The sequence below is a fragment of the Protomyctophum bolini genome (assembly GCF_963924005.1).
Source record: "Protomyctophum bolini genome assembly, chromosome: 20".
NCBI classification, from domain to species: domain Eukaryota; kingdom Metazoa; phylum Chordata; class Actinopteri; order Myctophiformes; family Myctophidae; genus Protomyctophum; species Protomyctophum bolini.
Window position 1 is genome coordinate 28,158,331 of NC_137881.1, and position 21,809 is coordinate 28,180,139.

The 21,809-nt window shown below is 45.6% G+C and overlaps 4 protein-coding genes across 4 annotated transcripts in view; 2 read left to right on the forward strand and 2 right to left on the reverse strand.

Moving 5' to 3' along the window:
- The window catches only part of LOC308335568 (acetylcholine receptor subunit delta-like), a 301,797-nt gene that overhangs the window by 43,157 nt on the left and 236,831 nt on the right, over positions 1–21,809 (forward strand). The gene's annotated exons all lie outside the window — the stretch shown is intronic.
- LOC308335298 (uncharacterized protein) lies at positions 1,672–10,328 on the reverse strand (the record flags this gene model as incomplete). The annotated part of the gene is made up of 4 exons (XM_080792315.1): positions 1,672–1,701; positions 3,772–3,960; positions 4,738–8,135; positions 10,253–10,328. 4 exons carry the CDS (start codon positions 10,326–10,328, stop codon positions 1,672–1,674), a joined length of 3,693 nt encoding a protein of 1,230 aa, XP_080648441.1.
- Positions 12,892–18,266, forward strand: ccnb1ip1 (cyclin B1 interacting protein 1; the record flags this gene model as incomplete). The annotated part of the gene is made up of 4 exons (XM_080792316.1): positions 12,892–13,194; positions 13,414–13,560; positions 14,941–15,109; positions 18,103–18,266. 4 exons carry the CDS (start codon positions 12,892–12,894, stop codon positions 18,264–18,266), a joined length of 783 nt encoding a protein of 260 aa, XP_080648442.1.
- On the reverse strand, positions 19,492–21,102 carry LOC308335179 (DNA-directed RNA polymerase III subunit RPC3-like; the record flags this gene model as incomplete). Its single annotated transcript, XM_080792190.1, has 1 exon — positions 19,492–21,102. One exon carries the CDS (start codon positions 21,100–21,102, stop codon positions 19,492–19,494), a length of 1,611 nt encoding a protein of 536 aa, XP_080648316.1.

Below are 21,809 nucleotides of genomic sequence, written 5' to 3' on the forward strand. Positions count from 1 at the left end.
TGGTTTTTATTAATCATTCTAGAAAACGAATGGGGGTCAGAGACTATACGTAGGCTATAACTTAATACAGGCTACTTACATAACATGAAACTTTAAGAAAAATGTCACTTCCCCCCGCCTATTTCCTAGTATGCCTACACTAGTTACAGGAGATAAATTAAGTTAACAATAGTTCGTCCAGCAACTAGTTTGCCTGATGATCAACATATTGACCATGGCGCCCTCTTGTGGATACAGAGAGCAATTAATTCAATATAAAAAAATAACTTTTTATTATTGTTTATTATTTATTACTTTCACCACTTGGAATTAATACGTTTTATTAATGTATTCATCGATTCTTTTCTGGATATTATCATTACTAATTATCAATTATGATTGTGATAATGATTATTATTATTATTGATTATAATAGGCATGCATAAAGTGAATGGCAAATCGAGTGGCAAAGTGAGTTTAACATTGTTTGATGTCATTTAATGCTATCAGATAGGACTTTTCTGTGTGGATGTATGGGCTGTCAAGGCCAGAAAGTAGTTTTTTGCCACTCAGTAGGCGTTCTCGCATAACTCTATACAGGATCTCCTCACTGGTCAACAAAAACACCTTGAAGACCCTGACAGGAGCCCTCATACAAGGTTTCTTTGACTATGCATGCAGCATGCACCTCTTGGTACCACATCAAAGGCCCTTTAAACAAGGCTCCAGACGTCCCAAAACAAACTGGTCAGGCTGACCAGTTTGACGACAGTTGACGACAGAGTACAGCATCTTGCAATGGGTCTGGTCCACAAGATTCGCTACACCACCAAGATACCCATGTCTAAATACTTCCTTAATGTAAATGAAGTCCACACCCACAACACCAGAGGGAGTTCAACAAACCATGTGCAACCCAGATTCGGCACAAACAAGGGACTCAATTATTTTTGCTCCTATGCCACCAGAACGTGGAACGCCCTACCAACAGTCATTAAGACATGCAAATCCCTTGACTTCTTCAAAACCGCTCTCAAAGGACACCCGTAAAACCTGAATCCCTCACCCACCCCTTTCCCCCTCACTGTATATGTTTGTTTTTACCTCCTCTATGGTGATTGTCCTGTTTTTGGCTATATAGAAGTGTATATTTGTACGTCTCTAAATGTTCTGATGAATTGAACATGGTGGACCCTATTGTACCTGTACCTGTTACCTAACAAGTGTAATGCTTTATGGTGTCGTCCACAGTTAACAGCTTTGTATTGAGTTGAAATGTAGGCCTACTGTAATTCTCCAAACTGTTAATAAATACTTCAATGGATTGTCCATCCATAGATGTGCCATTATGTGTTCTATGATCAAAGCCATCAATGCTCATCATCATCATCACTCCCTCCTCCTTCCTCTCAAAGTGAGAGCTCCGATCATCATCATCATCATCACAACACTGACTCATCACGTCACAAATCATCGCTCTCCTTTGATTGAGACACGTCTGTTGTCGCTCATGAACGCATGTGGACAAACTTCTCACACATGGCTCCTTTCAGGCCCTTTGTCTACTAACCACTCTCTACCCTGGCCATTCTTCTCCGTGGATACCAGTTGTCATGGTTTCAGGAGCGCCCCAGTAGGCTACGGCAGGGATTAGAGGCGGCCATTTTGGGGACAGCTGGGCCAGGTTGGTCCCTATTGCCCTCCGCCCTGCTCCCAGTCATTCTGGGGGGAAGAGGGGTAGCATTGTGTGAGGATTAGAGCTTCCTGTGTGTCGGCCCATTACACAAGGAGGGGGCGGGGGGCAGAAAGAGAGGGGGAGAGAGAGAAATGAAAGAGAAAATGAAAGAGGGTGAGTATGAAAGCGAGTATGACAGAGAGAGAGAGAGGAGGGTGGAGGGAGGGTGGCACCCTTTACAGCTGCACCCTCAATCACACTCATACAGGCTCTGATTATCCCTTTCACACACAACACACGCACACACTCACAAAACGGAGGAACTGAGACATATGAAAAGAAATTGAAGGCAAAAAAGGCAGAATTAGCAGACAGCCAGACCAGACAAAGGAGCCCACATCCAGACACACTGAGCGTCACCAATATAAAACTGACCCAACAATGTATAGTCAGACCAACAAAGAGTCACGCAAAACTGCATATCGTGGTCAGAAACCTTGTATCTCCATTTTACAACTTTTTATGTAAGACAATGGTGCTGACCCCCATCCTCATATAGACAACACAAAGGTGGTCATCCTCACATCAACAGCGTTTTATTTATTTATTTATTCAGAACTCACACAATAACCACATGTCATATCACGACTACAAAGAAATAACATTACAAGATAAAAGTGTATGAAAACAATAGTCGAGCTACTAAGTGGGAATGTAGTGAGTGCAGACAGTTCCTGCAGGGGCAGAAAATGTAACTCTCAAGTGCTTTGAGAGGGAGGGAGAGAGAGAGAGAGGGAGAGACAGACAGACAGAGGGGGGATACACAGCTAAATCCAGTGTTCATTTTAAACCCTGAATTTGTCTTAAACGGTATATACAGTACTTGTCGATCAGAGGCCCCCTGGTGTCTACATTAGGCCCCCTCCATTTCCCCCTAAACCAAATCTCTTCGGCAAAAATAGCTGATCACCAGCCTCACAACTTAACGCTTTGTGATCTTGTAGATCTGCTATTTTTGCCAAATGTTTGCCCCCAGATAATAGGGATGCTATAGGGTTCATCTGGTTAAATTAACACTCCCGATTGCACTGTGTAGCAACACTAAACACTAGTGGGTAAATCTATAGGCTGAACCATGTTTCCTTTTTCTTCTTCCTTTTTTTCCAAAGTTCCACAACAGTTCATCAGGAGACTTTGCAGATCATACTATTAGCAGACTAATAAGAAAACTGGTTACAATCATCATTTGCTACTCGTAACACTGACGGCTAAATGTACCGCAATTGCTCACCGATTTCACCGTTAATCTAAAACAATCATCGCCCTCATCGGCATTATGTCCATTATTAACATCAACAATAACATAAGTATCACCATCGTTGTGTTTCCATAGGCAGCCAAGCAGCAGAGGACACAGTGCATGTCAATACACCAGAAACATCAATTCAGCAGCATCACATTGAGAACGTAAGAATAAAAAAAAGGGGCAAATGATGTAATTGCAGTTTTAAGAATGGCCACCACTAAGTAGGCCCGTTTTGGTATGTAACTTATTTTTATAAAAAAAATCTAGTAATCTCATCATTCTTGAATCGAATAATCTCAGTTTACACAGCTCACACTGTTTGTCGTTATACCTGTGCTCGGAAATGTCTGTCAGTAGACACGCACACTGCGTCGTGTGACATTGAATCTCATCTCATCTTGACAGTTCTGTGACATGCATAACATAAGGCCTCACCGTGTTCTTTGAAGTACAAAAATAGCTAAATTGACTCTAGCAGTACTTTCACAGTCATTTACATGTTGCGCTAAAACGCAACACACGCACGCGAACGCACGCACACACACACACACACACGCACGCACACACACACACACACACACACACACACACACACACACACACACACACACACACACACACACACATTTTGAATAATATAGAAATACAGACATGAATTAGAATCAATACCTTTTGAACAAAAATAAGAAAGAAAATATCCTAGTTAAAAAAATAATACATTCCCTTGTCAGAAATGAGTCGGGGCATTCACAGCCAGTCATCATTTGTAGACTGTTGTAGTGTCCATTGGTTTCTCCCCATCCACACCTACACTGATTGGTAGAGGCTCGGGTTTATTGCCTTTCTCAGGAGATATATTAGCCAATCCTTGTTTCTCGTCCAGCTGTCCGGTGTTCTTAGTGGGTGATTTTGAACCGCACTCGTCCACATTATCATTGTCACTGGCTTGAACCTTGGGAGCGGGGTTGGTTGCAGTCCCCGGGTGCGTTTTCATGTGGCCCTGTGGATGGTAGTCACAAGAATCTTTGGTTTATGATCAAGACATTTTACTCATTGTGTCCATAATGATACATAGTCATTATTGTAGATTCTCTGCACATACTATATGTACGCTTTAACCCATTCTGAATGGGAACCCCTTTTGGTGTTAGCATTATGTTATGCTTTAGCTAATGAAAAATAGCAGATCTACAAGCTTGTAGTTCTGCTATTTTTGAAAAATCTAAGAACGACTGACATAGAAACATAGCTTTTTCTGAAAACTGTCAGGATGTAGAAGACATTTTTAGAAAATTTCAGGTCAAAATGGGTTAAATGCTACAGTTACACAGTACAGTATACCTACAGTATATGCATATTGATACATTTTACTGTTCATATTCGGTACCTGCTGTACGTACATGACTACGATCCATCTTACTGTGATAGATTTCACATTAAATTAATTCATACATCTATTTATAGGCCAATTGTATTGTCGTTGATAGAATGCACATGATACCTACTCCTCTATTTCCACCTACTGGTGGCCTAGAAACTATGTACACCTGACCAGCACAGGTGCATATGGCCAGGTCAGATGTTATGTCATCCTTCCTTATACTATATATATTTTTAATAATGTTCCTATTTGTACTAGTGTTACTAGTCTTAGGTTTATTCTGTACGTGTTTTCTACAGTTACCTGTATCTATATTTCGTCTGTCTGTCTGTCCAACTTGATTATTGACTAAATTCAGGAAAAACACTGTACCCACTGTAATCCTTGTGTGCTTACCTTAAGACCACTGCGGCTTGCGTAGGCCTTCCCACACTGGGAACAGCTGTAAGGTTTGTCAGGGCGAGGAGGCTGGGTAGGTGGCGTTGGGGTTGGTGGGGGAGGCTCAGTGTCCTCTACAGGTTTTTCTAGGGGGGCCTCCTCAACAACAGGGACTTCCTTCACCTGCTCCGAGTCAAGGACCGGTAAAGTCTTCCTGGGTGTGGTGGTGATGCCGTTGTCTCTCTCGGGCTCTTTCGTTATATCGACAGAGGGTTCTTGCTCTTCTGGAAGTGCTTTAGGACTTGCAGGAGGCGTGAGTGCAGGTAAGGGGTTGTCAGTGATGGGAGACTTTGGAGAACACTCTGAGCCGAGCGTGAGGCCGGACGTGAGGCATGAGGTAGCGCTAGCTGGACTTTCTGTAGACAAGGGGGGAACATTGCTAACTTCACTCGGGGTCGGCACTACTTCACTCTGTGCCGTGTCGCTCTCCACCTTGGGCTTTGAAACGCAGAGGGAAAGAGGAGCGTCTTCTTCCTCCTCTGGTTTACCACTAACTACAGACGTGTCAGAACCGGCTGAGGGTGCTTTGAGAGAGATGGCGCTGCCTGGGTCAGCCTGGTCCTTCGGGTATGCGGAGCCGTTCACGGGGCTGTCCTGAAATGAGGGGTTGTCGCCGAGACACAGGGGGTCCTCCACTCCCGCTGAGGAGGGATTATGGATCGGGGGTGGGCTAAGGCTGGGCATGGAAGCCTCAGATTGTTCCATCTTCACAGAGATCAGGTTGGCAGTTGCTGTTTGCTTGGAAGTTAACCCCGGGTCCAGGACACTGATCTGAGATTTATAGTTGCTGCCCATTGTCAAGGCCAGGGGGAGGATTTGTTGGGAATTGGACGCCGAGCCCAACGAGTCAATATTTCCATCGGTCAGGCTCGTGTGTTCCGGTTCTTCATAAGGCACTTCGTCCTCCGGCGGTATCTGCCCTCCGAGGTGCAGGCGGATGTGGTGCTGGAGCACAAGAGCGTTGGTAAACTTGCGCGGACACAGTGGACAAGAGTTCTGAGTGCGGGCGTTGGCCGGACGAGCGCGGTGGGTAGCCAGGTGGGCCCGCAGGCTGCCTTTGGTGGAGAAAGAGCGGCCACACAGCTTACAGGGGAAGGGGCGCTCTCCCAGGTGCGTGGCCTGGTGCAAGCGCAGTGCCCTGGGGCAGCTGAGGACACGCAGGCACACCCCGCACTGGTTGGCGGCCAGTGTGTTGGGCAGAGTAGAGGTGCCGCCAGCCAATCCAGCCAGGATTCCCTGGCTGCTCATCGGTGCCCCGTTAGTGGCACTCGGGCTGAGGCCGAGAGCGGCCAACATCTCCCTGCGGTAGGCAGTGGTGGTGGTGAGGTCCTGCCCGTGCATGTTATCGGCCGAGTTCTGGAACGAGGTGGACGGGCAAAAGGAAGAGGAGGCCACTCCGTGGGGCCGCTTCTCGAGCTTCTGCACCAACCGCTGCAACTTGGACGTGTCCGAGGTCTGGGTGGAGGAGGGAGCGGGAGAGGAAGAGGAGGGAGAGGAGGTCGGCAGCTTGGGGAACGGGGGGAAGGGGAAGGGCAGCTGGTGAGAGGCGAGGTGGGCGGCGGACGGGTGGGCCGGGGGCCGGAGAAGGGCGAGGTGGTGGGGGGAGGCGCCTCCGGGAAAGAGGATCTTGGGGAGGTGGGCCAGCTGGGAGTACTGAGCGCTCGGGTGGAGGGCAGAGTGAGGAGGCGTGTTCTCGTCAAAGCGCTGCTGCTTTGCTCCTTTGAACTGGTTGATGATGGCCGAGGAAGACGAGGCCGAGGCGGAGGAAGAGGGCAGCACGCTGCCGGACGTGCCCGCAGCGGCCGCAGCGGAGGCTCGGTTGAGCTGCAGCAGTGAATGCGCAGTGGACAACAGTGCCATGTCCACGGAGGGCGGCAGGGGTAGAGAGGACGGCGAGGGGCGACCGGAGCCACCGGACAGGAACGCTAACCCCATGCTCTCTGCCATCCCTGGAACGCTGCCCTTAATCCCGTTGAATGGCTCCTCGTCGTCGGCCCGCCGCTTCCTCCGTCTCTGGCCGGAGCTGGGGACGGGGCTGGCCTGGATCGGCTCGCACAGTGCCGGGGGAAGCAGGGAGAGGGAAAGCTCCGGGTTCTGCTCCCTGTGTCGCAAGAAGTGGGCCTTGAGGTTGCCCCTGGTGGTGAAACGGCTGAGGCAAACTGGACACTGATAGGGCCTCTCACCTGTGTGCGACCTGAGGTGGATCTGAAGGGACGAATCGCTGCTCAGGACCTTGCCGCAGAACCTGCAGGCATGCTGAGGACGCCCCAGCGAAGAGGCAGACCCCAGGGAGGAGCTAGGCTGCAGGAGGTCCAGTGAGTGGCTTGAGGTGGGGAGAGGAGGCGTGGTGAAACTGATGCCGTTGCCGTGACTGAACAAAGAGGAGGTGTTGGAGGATTTCTCATGGAGGTAACGAGGCGGCAGGCCCAGCGACAGGGAGAGGGGGTGCAGGGAGGCAACGGAGGCGCTGATGGAGGACGACATAGAGGAGGAAGGCAATGATGAAGAGACAGATGATGACGTCGCTCTGATTCCATTTATGTGTGAAACACTGGACTTAGATCCAGAGGACTGAGGGAACAGGGAGGACGGGAGGCTTGTAAGGAGTGCCATTGAGGTTGAGGTCGCTGGAGGAGCAGGAGAGGGGTGTGTTGGCGAGGGAGACCCGCCTTCATTTGATTTCTGGCGGATCTCCACTTTGCCGGCTTGTGAGGTAATATCCGGGGCAAAGACGGCCCCGCCGAGACGCAGCACATGCCTGCAGATCTCCTCTGTCATTTGCATCTGGTGGATCTGCCTCTGCTGTAATAGCCTCAGCTCCTCCAAGAGCACGGCCAGCGTTGGGGGCACTTGGATTTGTCCCCGTTGCCGCGAAGGGCTAGGGACCTGCCGCTGACCCGGGCTGGCGCTGTCGCGGTGGGGCGGTGCACACTGGGAAGAGGAGGATGATGAGGATGAAGAGGTGGAGGCAGTGGTGGTAGCAGAGCAACCCATCTGCGGGGAGCTCATGGTGGAGTGAGAGAGGCCTTGATGGGACAGGGTGTGGGAGCCTGAGGTCTGACCCAACGGAGGAGGCGAGTGGGTCTGGGATGAGAGGGAAGGGTGCGGGAAGTCTGGGGAGAGGGAAGAGTGGGTGTTGGGGAGCGAGGTGGTGTAAGGGACAATGTGGTTTGGCCAGTGGGGAGGAGGCGAACTTTCAATGGGCAAAGAGGGCGCGTGGAGCCCACCGGGGGATGGGCGAGGGGCCAGTGGCGGCTGGCAGTCCTGGAGAGAGGTGGGGGATGAGGAGGAGGAACCTGATGATGTCAGCTCTGAACCAAGCGATGTTGAGGGTGACTTCACGGCCAGGTGGTCATCTATGTATAGAAAGAAAGAGAATAGCTTTATAACAACTTCATTCATGTAAAATAAATTATGTATTTCTCTATACAATAACTGCCTGCATAGTGCATACAGTATCTTGGATGCAGGAATATAATAATAATAATAATAATAATAAACATTCACTTATGTTTAATGAGCACATTGTTCAATGATTTGTTTATTTAGCTTTACAAATTTGAAAGCATGCCAAAAGAGTCTACTTCAAACTTCAAAAAGAAGTCCGAACAGGAAATTGCCTCCAATAGGCTATACACAAACAAACAACACAGAGAAACTCCTTTATGTCTTTGTAATGTCTTGTCTCAATCTGTGCACACCACAGCAAAACTCCTCAAACGTCTTGCACACACAAAAAAGCTTACAGACCACCTTGCTGCTATGACAACACATTTTAGAGGACAATAGACATCACCAAGACAACCCATAACCCCTCTTAACCCACCCCCTCCCTGCAGCAGTTACGTCTTTCATCTCCCTATTCACCCTTCCCCCCTTACGTCACAGTGGAGGTTAAGGGTCAGGCCATGCTAAGGGTTCTGGGCACTGTCCGGGCACTCTGATTGGTCAACTGATCTGACCTTTGCAGCTCAGGGGTCAAATTCTTTCAGAATCTTGAGCACAGAGTGAGAAAGACTAAAAAAGAAAAACGAAGGGGGGAGGGTAGCAACAATGGAGAGACAAACTAACTATTCCCTCCTGGAGAGATATAGTGATGGAATGAATGACTGTACCTCACTGAAATTCCTTCTGTGGTCCTTTTCAATAGACCCAGCCCCACAGGGCATGCAAAAATAGTTTCCCAGGAAAACTTCCACTTTCCTTTGTGGAAGTCTACCTGCCGAGATTGTTAGGGGCAAGTGCCTAAAGTTTAAAGCAGTGCAGCGTTAAGCCAGCCTATGCTGCCATCACACAAAGTGCGTGTGCATTCTCTCTCCCCTCCCGAATCTTTTTTCCCCCTTCTTCATCTAAACCCCCAACCGCGTAGGAGTATATACAGTCAATAGGAGTATAGGACTAGGGTGAGAAAGAGGGAGAGGGGACAGAACTATTGAGAGGGTATAAAATGGGGGAAGGAGGAAAACACAAGGAAGAAAGGCATGGAGAGAGAGAGAGAAAGACAGAGCGAGAGAAGAGAATAGAGGGGTAGAATATTAATCTTTACCAAAATCACTCCCATCCCCCCCGCCCATGCACCTTATTGTTAACAAATAGGAGAGTGCTCTACACACACTAATGAAAGACCTCCAGCAGACAGCAATGGGTAGCCTGTTGGTTTCCTAGACTAGAGGTCTAGGAAAATGGCCACAGTTGTGATAGTAATCCTACTCTATTCAAATCAGAGAGACAAGTTTACTGGCAACAATCTGCTGGATATGTCTCCCACCTGCACAAGAAGCATCTCTGCCTTCCATATTGCTAGTATCCATCCATTGCTATTTTAAACATGCACCTTGTCTATAGGTATATGGGACATTTCATATTTCACTGTGCCTTTTTCTCTTATTTTTCTTTTTTTTTTAACTCTTTTTCTTTGTTCCTTTCTTATTTCTGCCTATCCTAATTCTTCAATGTAACTGTAGCTAATGATGAGAGCTTGCACAACAACTACTTTCGCCCACTGTTTTACACCTATAATTGTGTGAAGTGACAATGAAAATTCTGATTGTGATTTCTGACAATGTAGGCTACCTGAATCCTCCATTATTTATGGGGCCGTTACAATGAGTGGCTAAGCACGATGCGTTTCTCGAGTGGACAAAACTTTTTTTAAACTTAAACTACGGTATACAAACTTTAGGTGTATTAAATCAGGTTAGTTATTTGACTACAAGTTGAAATAAAGACAAGCTTAAATTAGCCTAACTATTTTCTTTTAAAATAAATAAATCAACACTGTTATGCCAATGAACAACATACATTTGGGTTTTGGTGAAGATGATTTGCTAGCCTAGTAATTCCATAATCACACTTTTTTTGGACGACCTAGTGCTGCAGAACTGTTGCGTCCTCATCAAAGTGGTCACACAATATTCAGGAATGTAGGTCTAGGCCTAAATAAACTAATTAATTAATACATAACTTTTCTCACCGTTAGATAGAAGCCGTGTGCCCCCCGGGTCCGCATTAACGAGTTGCTGGGGTCGTTTCTGCTTCCGGCGTGACATGATTCACGAGGACACAGAGAGAGAGGGGGGCATCAGTAGATTCAATGGCACTGGGTCGTTGTCTGTACTTGCACGGGCTACTACCATCCACAAGTCAAAGGCCAACAAAACTCGCAAGGTAGCCTATTTAGGAAGGAGAATTTTGAAATTTGAAATTCTTCAAGGTGATTTCTGTGTTAGAAACAGGGGGGTTAGAGGTATGGTAATCCGTAGGTCTGCACTGTGTCATATGAAGCCGCCGTCAGGACGTGTGTGGGGCTGTTTTCTAAAGTCTCTTCTCCCCCAAACTTGTCCTGTTTGCGCCCCTCCTCTCAGACTGCACACACACAGTCACACACACACACACACACACACACACATACAACCACTCCTTGTTCTTCAATGATATTTGCATTTCAATGGCGTGTAACACACAGGCTCTCGGGTTCTCTCTCCTCCGCTTATTTCTTTAGCTTCACACTACCACTCTGGAACCATAAACTTCCAATAGCCTAAAATGTGACAGTATTGTCAAACCCATATGTTTTTGTTTATGTTGTTGTCCTATGCGTAATTTAGGTTCCACTTAACTTGATGTTACTTACCTAACAGGTGTGTGTGTGTGTGTGTGTGTGTGTGTTTAATATATAATATAATATAATATATATATATATATATATATATATATATATATATATATATATAGTTGAAGTCCATCGATGTATTAGGCTAGACCTGTAGCTTAATAACTATAACCACCTGATCACACTGTAGGGCAGGCCTTTGCCAGTGAACAGTAGCCTTCACAACTCCACTGAGATTATTTGAATGCTTTGATTTATATAGTGCTAATTATCCACGGACTGTGGGGAGTGAGGGCACACAGTCATTCCACATGCATGCATGCATGCATGTATTTCATGTATTCTACCCCCCCCCCCCCCTTCCACTGCATGGAGCTCTATTTAAAAGGCAGAGAATAGATGGGAATCTGCGACAATGGCGTGCTGGACACAGTTGAGTGAGCATCTCCCCTCTCTCAATATGAACCCCCGGATCCACTGCTGCACAGCACAATGCCCCTCTTTCACCCCCAGCCTTTACTCCTGTACCACGTGGATAAATGGATAAAAGGGCGAGAGGGAGGGAGGCAAAGGGGAGGGAAAGACCATATTTAAGTAGGTGTCTCACATTATATGTCCACTCAAAGCCCGTATGAGAAAACAGGAGCCCTTATTTTATTTGAAGGGAATAATGGCCATACCCTGAGGGCGAAATCTCTAACTCAATTCAACCTTATTAGAGAACGACACCTGGACATAATGCTATGGTAAATGGTGTTAAAACAGAGTCGAATTCCAGGAAGTTTTAGAACATATCCCCTTTGAAAGAGAGCAATATTAAGTGACCCTCTGTTAGCTTTAATAGTTTCATTTTATTCCACGGTACAGCTCCTGCTATTAATGAACTAATGTGATAAAAAAAAAAAAACGCACTCGCGTTTACTCAAATCTGTCCGCGCCGCGGCCTAGTATACATTGAGCATTTGAGCTATATAAATAACGTGTTAGCACTGATAGCAGCAGCCGGCAGCAACTGGTCAAGTACTAAGCAAGCAGTAGTATGTAAGTATTTATACAAACATATCTGATAACTTCCTCTCATGATGAAAGGTAGTTATCCCAAAGTAATGACCAAATTTGCGTGTGACGCTGACGTTAGCTGCAATGCTAACGTTATCCAAATGAGGGCAGCAAAACGTAGCGTTTAAGCTTTTATCAACTGCAAACATCAACATACTACGAAACCAAACTAGTTTTAATGCCATAGTTTGATTTCTCATTATTATTTATAGGGTAATAATTCATAGAACTTTTGGTTTTGGTTTTTGGTTGGTTGGTTGATTAAATGAATAATCTACTTTATTAACAGTTTTGCAAATAGAACAGTACAGTAGGCTACAATAGCATTATAAAAGGATAACACAAAAGCCCGGGCTTGTTTTCACAGTTTGCTGTTTTGACTATAGGCTATATGGCCTTTATTACTTCAATATACATATAGTCATAAGCACATTTGTTCCAAGACAAAACAAAAGTCAAAAACAAAAGAAATGTCTGTTTCAAGTGAAATTACACGTGTATCCTATCTACACACAATGGAAAAGGTACACTTAACCTAACTAACCCATATGCAGTTTCAATCTATCTGCATCATTGGCAGGCTATGGACAGGCCAGAAACCTGCCAACAATGTTATTGGGATTCTTTGCTAATAGAAACTAGGCTACAGCCTTTCTCATCATGGAAAGTTATCATGCAAAAATAGAAGCAATTGTTCTTGACTTGCATAATTTTTTACATCATTCTTGTCTGAAATGACCAAACATGTTACTGATAGCCTAGGAAGGTTTCTGAACTGTCCACAGCCGTCCTCTGAGACATAGATCAGTAGAGATAAATGTCGCTATCTTATAATGAGCATGAAGACCAATGATACAGTATGTATTTTAACAATTCCAGTAAGTCATTTTTTGCCGTGGCATTTATCAGGGCAGTTATTTACTGAAATTCTTTGTGCAGATATGGCCATGTCTCTCTGCGATGACACACTGCTCTGCAACTTCCCCAAGTGCCGGGCCAAGTTGTATGGCTTTGCCTGGGTGACAGCGTGCTCCCATGTCTTCTGCGACCAGCACGGATCCGGCGAGCTCAGCCGGTCCCCTGCCATCTGCCCTGCATGTTCCTCTGCCCTCTCTGGGAAATTTGACATTGTCAGGACAGAGTTGTCACCCTCTGAAGAGTACAAGGCAATGGTGCTGGCAGGTCTGCGGCCAGAAATAGTTCTGGATATAAGTGCCCGGGCTCTGGCCTTCTGGAGCTATCAGGTCCAATTTGCATTTCTTTTGTGTAATTTGCTGTACTAATTCTGCAAGTAATGTTTTCAATTTGAAAGAGATTAATCAGAAATCACATTAAATTCAACAACAAAATAAGAATGAATCCACGTCCTTTACAGGGCGTTTTGGTAGCTCTGGTGTAATGTTACTTATGCTGGTCTTTCAGTGAGGTGTTCACTCATACCTTTTTCCTTCCATGTTCCACAGGTTCACCAGGAGCGTATGTATCAAGAGTACAGTCTCTCACGGGCCGAAACTCAGGTGAAGCAAATGCAGAAGGTCTTGACCCAGCAGAACCAGAGCAGAGAACTGGAGCTCAATGCCATTAAGGGGGAAGTCGCTTCATTGAAGAAGGTAGACAAATCGTCCTCGGGATCTGTAAATCCCAAGGGGGTTTATTTTAAACATTTGAAGTGAAATAAAACAACCTCAAAATCCCTTAAAATGGGATCTCTACAAGACCATGCATGATAAAGGAATTGTGCTAAGTGAATTAACACAATTCCTTTATCGCACACAGTATTGTAGAGATCCTATTGTTACTGACAGGTAACATCAAAAGCCACTTTTATACAGACCGCAGTGGTGCCATAAACCATAACATAGAGCTGTCATTATGCCGGCTTGGCTTTTTACACAGAACCAAACAAATCCACCCCTTGTGTGCTTTTACAAGACATTCTAGCATTCTGAAATCAGAAACGTGCACAACAGTGTCAGCATCTACTGTTACACTGTGCTGTTCGACAGCTGTTGGTAGATCCTATACATTTACAACTATAGCTTACACAGAACACTTTATAACATAATTTAACTCTCGCTTGCTCGATCTCTCAATCTCCCTCCCCTCTTTCACATATACGCAGCGCGCACACACAACTTGAGATGACAGCTGTCAGTAGAATTTATACATACAGTAGCCTACAGATATTTTTTAACAGAAAAACAACAATAATATTTATGTATCTTTATTTATTTAGACATGACCTAATTATTTAGGGCAGTGGTTTTCAAACATTTTCATATCATATGTATTTGGCCATGGAACTGCCTGAGCTTAGTAGATTGGCTATATTCAAATATCCAATGTATATAGGGTTAAGGTGGTTAAGCTGATTGTTATGCTATATTAACTAATTTTGCTGGGGACAACGAACACCCTCAAGGAGCCCTGGGGCTTGCCGTGTGTATGATAACCACTGATTTTGCAAGGCCCCTCCATGCTGTGCCCTTGGCTCTTAGCCTGGTTAACCACCCCCCCTTGAAATCACAGAATCAAATCAAATGTTTTCAAGGGGGAGTGATTAACCAGACTAATATAATGTACCATCTCTACTTTGGTTTGATTACACATTATATTCTATGAAGTGCTTCGCTTTTTAAGAATTTAAATTGCAGTGTTGGGGCCAATTTCTACTTTGTGGCACATTGTAGTATTATTTACGTTTTAAAATTTACATTTTTGTTGAGTGACAGTACCACAGACGAAAAACAGTCTAAGTCCAAATTTCATTCTGACCCCTCCACGAAAAGGCCTCGTTGTCCTGAACCCTTATCTATCAATTATACATTATGGATCAATAGTGTGGACTTAGACTGTTTTTCGTCTGTGGCATTCATGCAGCCAAGTACAAGTTAAAGATTCATGTAGACACATGTTACACTCCTCTGTTGCCATTTGACAGATGCATTTCTTCTTGCTCTGGCTACTTGTGTCTCACTATGACTACTCAGATGATGGAGGACTACAAGAGGAAGTACAGCGAGGTGTCGGAGAGACTGATGGAGAGAAACAGGGCGTATCAGAAACTCCAGGGGCTCTATGACTCTCTGAGACTACGCAGCATGGTTGGGGCGGGGGAAAGAGAGCCACCACCACCTCCAAAAGAGCAGTTTAACACTGGTGAGCAGGCAGGGTGCTTTAGCCTGACGTCTACTGTTGTATAGTATGAGACTACATTGAGTTAACTTATATGGAACATTGGTCAGGTCACCCATCTTTCCGTTGACAGAACAGACTAGTTATGATTTCACAGAAAAAGATTACTCGGTAATGGTATATATACATGTCTTTGATCCATCTACCTACTGAGATTAACTGACACATTATCAGCAGGAATGTGTGTAAAGAATAACGTAAATAGCACAAAGAATGCCCGAACAGTCACAAGTCACCATGACAGAATATTGGGAGTGAAGAGCTTACTGATTGACAGCAAGGTTGCCAAGTCCGCTTATATCCCGCAACTTTTGGCTTGTTTGCGTTGCGTTTTACCCCCCTCCGAGTCGCGGGTTGCGGTTTTTTTGGGCTTGTTTTAAAATGTTGGTGGCTTGTTTTGAAAATCTAACAAGCCGACATTTCTTTGTATCTATCTAACTATAAATGCACCAAGTCTCTGTGTGTACGTACGTCTGAAATCCACGTAACTCGAGAACTGTTCGCCCTCAAATTCGACACGCATCCCACAAGGGAGTGCAGTGGCCGGTGTCAAGTTGGTCGGACCCACGGTTGTACAGAACCGGGCATGCCTGACACAGAACTCCATAGGAATAAAGGGACACAGAGAGACAGATACAGAAATCTCCATATATGGGCATAAAAGGGACACAGACAAATAGGTGGAACGGGTATTGCATAGCCGGGTGGGGCATGGATCTCCAACTATAATCGTTACCGACTTTGTGCTCTACAGCCGGTCTAGTATACTATAAATACCCATTGGTGTGGCGAGTGTGAATCAGAGGCTACATACTAATTCCTACACATGTTGTGCTTATAACCACGCCCCCGGGAAAGTTAAATTTACTGAGGTTAAGGTTAGGGTTAGGGCTTAGGGTTAAGTTTAGGTGTAGTTTTACTGAGGTTAAGGTTAGCAGCTAAGAGCAGGTGTCACTTCCTGGTTTTTAACAATGAAGCTTAGAGAAGGAAGTGTCATGGTCATGTGCACCATGACACTTTCATGGGAGCCAAATCCCGCACCGGAAGTTACATGAATACAAAGCAGTGAATGGAGCAAGCTTGACCAGCTCATAACAAACATTATTTATGAACCATTGAGACCTGTGGCATATAATCGGTTCAGGCATATAAAAGAAGACATATCACAGTTTGTATTTCTAATCACTAGCTTTTCGATGTGCACAGTAGCCTACATAATTTTATTTGAGGATTTAAATTAGCAGCAGGTATCGTTTCTGTTCCGGGGGTATCGTGAGATTTGGCTACCAGACAGGAAGCGGTGGACAGTCTCGCGATACTTGGCACGTTCAGAAACGTACTTTTTGCTCTTTAGATACCTCTATAAAATTACACAGTGTACACATCAAAAAGCAAACACAGCAGACAATAATGTGTTACATGTCTTCTGTTATTTGCCAGAAGCGATTACTTCACAAAAGATCTGTCATTCAGAAATAGTGTTGATCTGGTCACTGAGCTCTAATTGACTCCAGTGCATTATTCTGCCGAACTTCCGGGTGCAGTATGGCTCCCATGGTGCGACGAATCTGCCACCTGGAATTGCGTGAGAGCGAAAATGACGTTGGTGACCTTATCGCCATTTCATATACCTTGGTTTTTAAACAGCCGGTGGATGGAAAGTGAAGCTTGCACGTGGCTGCAAATTGCAGCGTGGGCGGTGCCATTGACAATATGCACACGGCAAGGAATTTATTCAACATGAGATGTCTACAGTGGATTTTTATTAAACAAACACATTGCAGATAGAAAGAGGATAATTTAAGCATTCCGTACAGCTGCAATGTTGGTGAGTTTGACGTTATTTAATACAGTTAGATAGGACTTTTCTGTTTGGATGAATGGGCTGTCTATGGGAAGTTGCACCTAGTTAGCACCTTGCTGTCAAGATGGCAGCTGTGTGCATATCGTCAATTGGAAGCTCTTAGCTGCATCTTGCATCTTCCCTGACTTGACTGTCTGGGAGTACCCATTGAGTGACAGAATTGGTATGGTATCTACTTAAACCATGGCTAAAGTATGTGTGCAACAGTATAATAAATGACCAAAACATTCATTATTAGATATACATAGTGTTTAGAAATTAGAATGATAAATGCATCAAATCTTTTTATTATTATTTAATATGGCCATATTATTGTCTCCACCAGGCCGAAGGCATGGGGAGAGAGTATCTTTTGCACTCTGCCCGTGTGTGTGGTGTGTGCATGTGTCCGTCCGTCCATCCGTCTGTTACCAGCTAATCTCTGGCACCATTAACCCGGTCGATGTTGCACAGTGTGCCCCAAATTTCCAGAACGGCCTGTTATAGCGCCACCAGGAGTCAGAGTTTTGTAAAACACATTTTTTTATATTACTCCTCCAGATTCTGTCCAAAAATAGTTACACAGTATCTCTATAGTCATGTGTTCAAGACAGATCTGTCCGATATTTCATATTCCATCCTAATTGGCTAACATTGGCTTTCAAAGTTTGCAGTTTGCATTTGAAGAAAAAGCCTCAAATCATGAACGCAGCGTGCAATTTACTTGAAATCTTTCACTGATTTTCCTACTAGGCTGAGGAATAATCCCACCCTTTTCACATTGGCCTGTTATAGCGCCACCAACAGGTGGATTTTTGCAAAACACATTTTTGGAACATGCCTCAAATCATCTAATTGTGTAAAAAGAAATGCCACCCTTTTCACATTGGCCTATTATAGAGCCACCAGGAGGCCACAACCTGACCTGCCCTGGTGGTGACCTGTGCCCCACGGGGTACTTTATCTAGTTGGGCTTGTTTTTCGAGGAAAAATTTGGTGTATTTCTCTCGCAACAGTTGGCTTGTTTTTGGAGGTGGGTTGTCTTATTTCTCTCACGAGAGTTGGCAACACTGGTTGACAGACATCTTTCTAACTCCCCCCATGTCTCTCCCAGGGTTTGTCCAGCAGGCGTCTCCCCAGGCAAGCCCCCAGTTCCTGTCCATAGGCCCCCAAGGTGAGAGCAAACGATTTTCTTGCCTGGACCCAGATGCAAACAAGACCTTCTTCCAGTTCAGTTCCCCTCCCAGACACAGAGGACATCCCTTCCAGAAGCACTGAGTGAGCCCGAGATTCATTGGCTACTAGGCTTTGATAGGGAAAATCACGCAATATTAGTTCATTATATGCAACAGCTGTTTTTGTTTGTAGTGTTGAAATGGTCTAGATTTGGCATACATTTTATGTAAGTGGAAATTAATAAAAATGTTTTGCAATTAATTGTGAATATTCTCATTCCATTAAGGATGGATAAAGGAGGTCCGATTATTTACTTTCCTTTTTTTTAAGTCATACTCTTACTCAAAAACATTTCAAGCAAATACGGTACTACATTTTACTGTAGGACTGTAGTAACAAACCTAACACCAAATCACCTTAATGAAAGGGCAACAGTTAATCTTAAATGGTGGAAGAAAAACAAATTGGCGTTCTCATAAACAAAACATATGTTGTATTAATGGGGTGCATACTTTAGACTAGTCATTGGTTAGACATAAGGTTGGTGAGGGGTGTGTTAAAACGCCTGGATTAAGGTTGGTGAGGGGTGCGTTGAAACGACTGGATTAAGGTTGGTGAGGGGTGCGTTAAGGGTTGGGAGAGGGTTAAGGTCATATTTAACTGTAGAAATGCCTAATGTCAGCACTGCACCAGCACAGCTGGTTTTGAATCTCATTTACAATGTACATTCATAGACCAATATTACACAAATAGTACAGTCAACACAGTATGTACAACTAGAAACTTCCTCCACATTTTCAGAACTCCTATAAATTACAGAAATGGGTGTTTGTATGTGTCTGTCTGTCCCAGGCTTAACTTGGGCACCGTCTGACTGATCAACTTCAAACATGTCATGTGTGTCACCAATGACTCGGGGATGGCGACTGGGAATTTGATCCCAAGCTATTCAAAACGGGCCAATCCTGCAAACTATGAAAGCCAATCTTAGCCAATTAGGATGGAATATGAAATATTGGACAGATCCATCTTGAACACATGACTATAGAGATACTGTGTAACGATTTGTGGAATCTTTTGACAGAATCTGGAGGAGTAATGTGTTTTACAAAAGTGGGCCTCCTGGTGGCGCTATAACAGGCCGTTCTGGAAAACGTTCCGGACGGACAGGCACACACACATAAGAACAGAGTACAAAACATACTCTCTCCCCATGCCTTCGGCCTGGTGGAGAGTCTGACGGGCTGGGAGTTGTAGACTATGTTTTTCATGTGTTGTGTTGCTGTGGAGTTATTGTTGTGTACTTGTTGCTGTTGTGTGTTGTCTCTCAGTGTGCAGCAGTAGTTGTAGAGTTGATGTAGGACTCCAGTAGGAAAATGGTTTCAGCTACCTGGTTTTCTGTTGAATCCAACGTATTAATGTGATGTCTCAGATGTCTCAGAGCTTCCAGATGTTGTGCCGGTTGCGCGATCATTTCCTTCACCTGCTGCAGCTCTTCATCGTCCGCCCCAATGGCCTGCAGAGATGCCAGGATGGCCTCGTTTCGCCGAGACTTCTCCAGCAGACGCATGTTCTCTTCGGTTTCAAACAGGCGTCGACCTATGAGGCTGGCCGTCGTCTTGTAACAGCGCTGCAGCAGCATCCTGGCAGTAGACAGCTGGTTAACGGTGTACAGGTAGAAGGTTCGAGAGGGGTTGTGTTCTGGAGTCTTGGGAATCTCCTGCAGTTGGACAAGGTTTTCAGCCAGCAGCGTGTACAACATGTCTTTGGCCTCCTTCGCCGCAATCATCGCAATGTCTTCCACCTGCTTCTGCTCCAGGTGACGTTTATGTAGCAAAAGGCGGAATATTCGCGCAGATCTGGAACCAAACCTCTCCTGTACAACTGACTCCAGCGTTGCTCTGGCCAGGTTGGCCAGTGCTCTGTGAAGGTTGACGACGTACATTCCTCCTCCACTGTCACCTGACTTCCCCACAAACTCCATTGGGTCGTCCGCCAGCAGCGAGAGGTACTCGTCCAGGACGGGTCTGCTGATGCCGCAGTTTGACGGCAGGGAACGGAAGATCTGATTAGTCGAGAGATCCTGTGTACAGATGGCGGTGGGCGGGGTGGTGACCGCGCTCATCGTCAACATGGTTCCGACGATCTCACCACTCGTCCGGTCCAACTTGCTGGCCACAGCGCTGACGATAGCCTGATCTCTGAAGTGAAGGTGGAAGCGCTCAAAGTTCACCTGCCAGTAGATTCCCTCATCTCCATGAGTCTCGGTCTCCACCCGGGCCTTCTTGCCGTTCCTCTGCTCATCTCCGTCATCGCTGGACCGCCGGCGTTTCCCCCGACCGATCAGCCCAATGGCGGGCACCTTGTAGCAGTCGGGGAAGCTCTCTGGGGCGGCCGGATCGGTGGATCGGTCCACCAGAGGTGCTCCACCAGAGGTGGCTGGAGAGCTGGAGGAGCCACTGGAGGCCGACACCGGAGGGCAGCGCTGCAGAAAATGTGCATCCACCAGCTTGGAGAAAGAACTCTTGCCCTCCTCCATGTCGAGCGAGAGGTCATTCGCCACCGTCTTCACGGTGCTGCTCATGGTCATATGGCCTCTCAGCAGCAGGTCCTCTATGAACCGCTTCGCCGTGTCGCCGCACAGGGTCTTGGCTGTGTAGATGTAGCGGGGGTAGTGCGGTATTCGGAGGATGCGCTCGCCTACAGCCTGGTACTTCACTGGGCCCTTGCAGCCCGTGCTGAGTCTGCACATGCCGTGCAGCATCAGCACGCAGAGGGACTTCTTCAGCAGGTCCAGAGGGGTTCCGGTCGTCTCGTGAACAATGGTCCGGAGGCTCTGTGCGCCGCTCCGAAGCAGGCGAGTGCCCACCTTCTCCACCACCTCCCCAAAGTGCTCCCGGAGGAGCAAGCCACACAGCCGCACCTCCTCGGCCGTCATCTTCGTCACGTATTTAATACGTGAAGACTGTTCAACAGCCCGTGTAAAAAACGTTTAGGATATTTTAATGGCCATTTTACATTTTTGATACCTTGAAAACCGTATACGTCTTTGACCCATACCTGATGTGGATACAATTTTTGTCAATGACAACAGTGACAAACTTAAACAAACCGCTATGTCACTATGACTCAGCCATAACCATATATAAGGAGTTCCCAATGCAGCTACACGCCAATATGGAGTGTTGTTTAACCTTAATGTGTCGTCGTGGCATCAGGCCAAACAAATCATTCAACTGCATATGGATATATGGGCATATATACTGATGACTTCAGAGATCTCCATATCTGTACAGTATGGGCATGAAAGGGACAATGACTATCTGGTTGTCCAGAGACACTTTTATACAGTATATGCCCATATATGCTCATGACTCATAAGTCATGTGCATATATGGGACAGACCAACTATCTATTCTATAAATACAGATATATACACAAAAGAAAAAAGGTCTAATCAACACAATTTAACACCACAGATCAATTCTATTCACAAAACTCCATATCCACTCGTATATTAAAATCAAAAGACTGAGGAGATAACTGAGCCAATGGTCAGAGAATTAGGCACTAACAATTTCTTGATCCAGAACTATTTATTATTCACGTCTTAAGTACATAGCTTTTCTAGGAACGGCAGCTTAG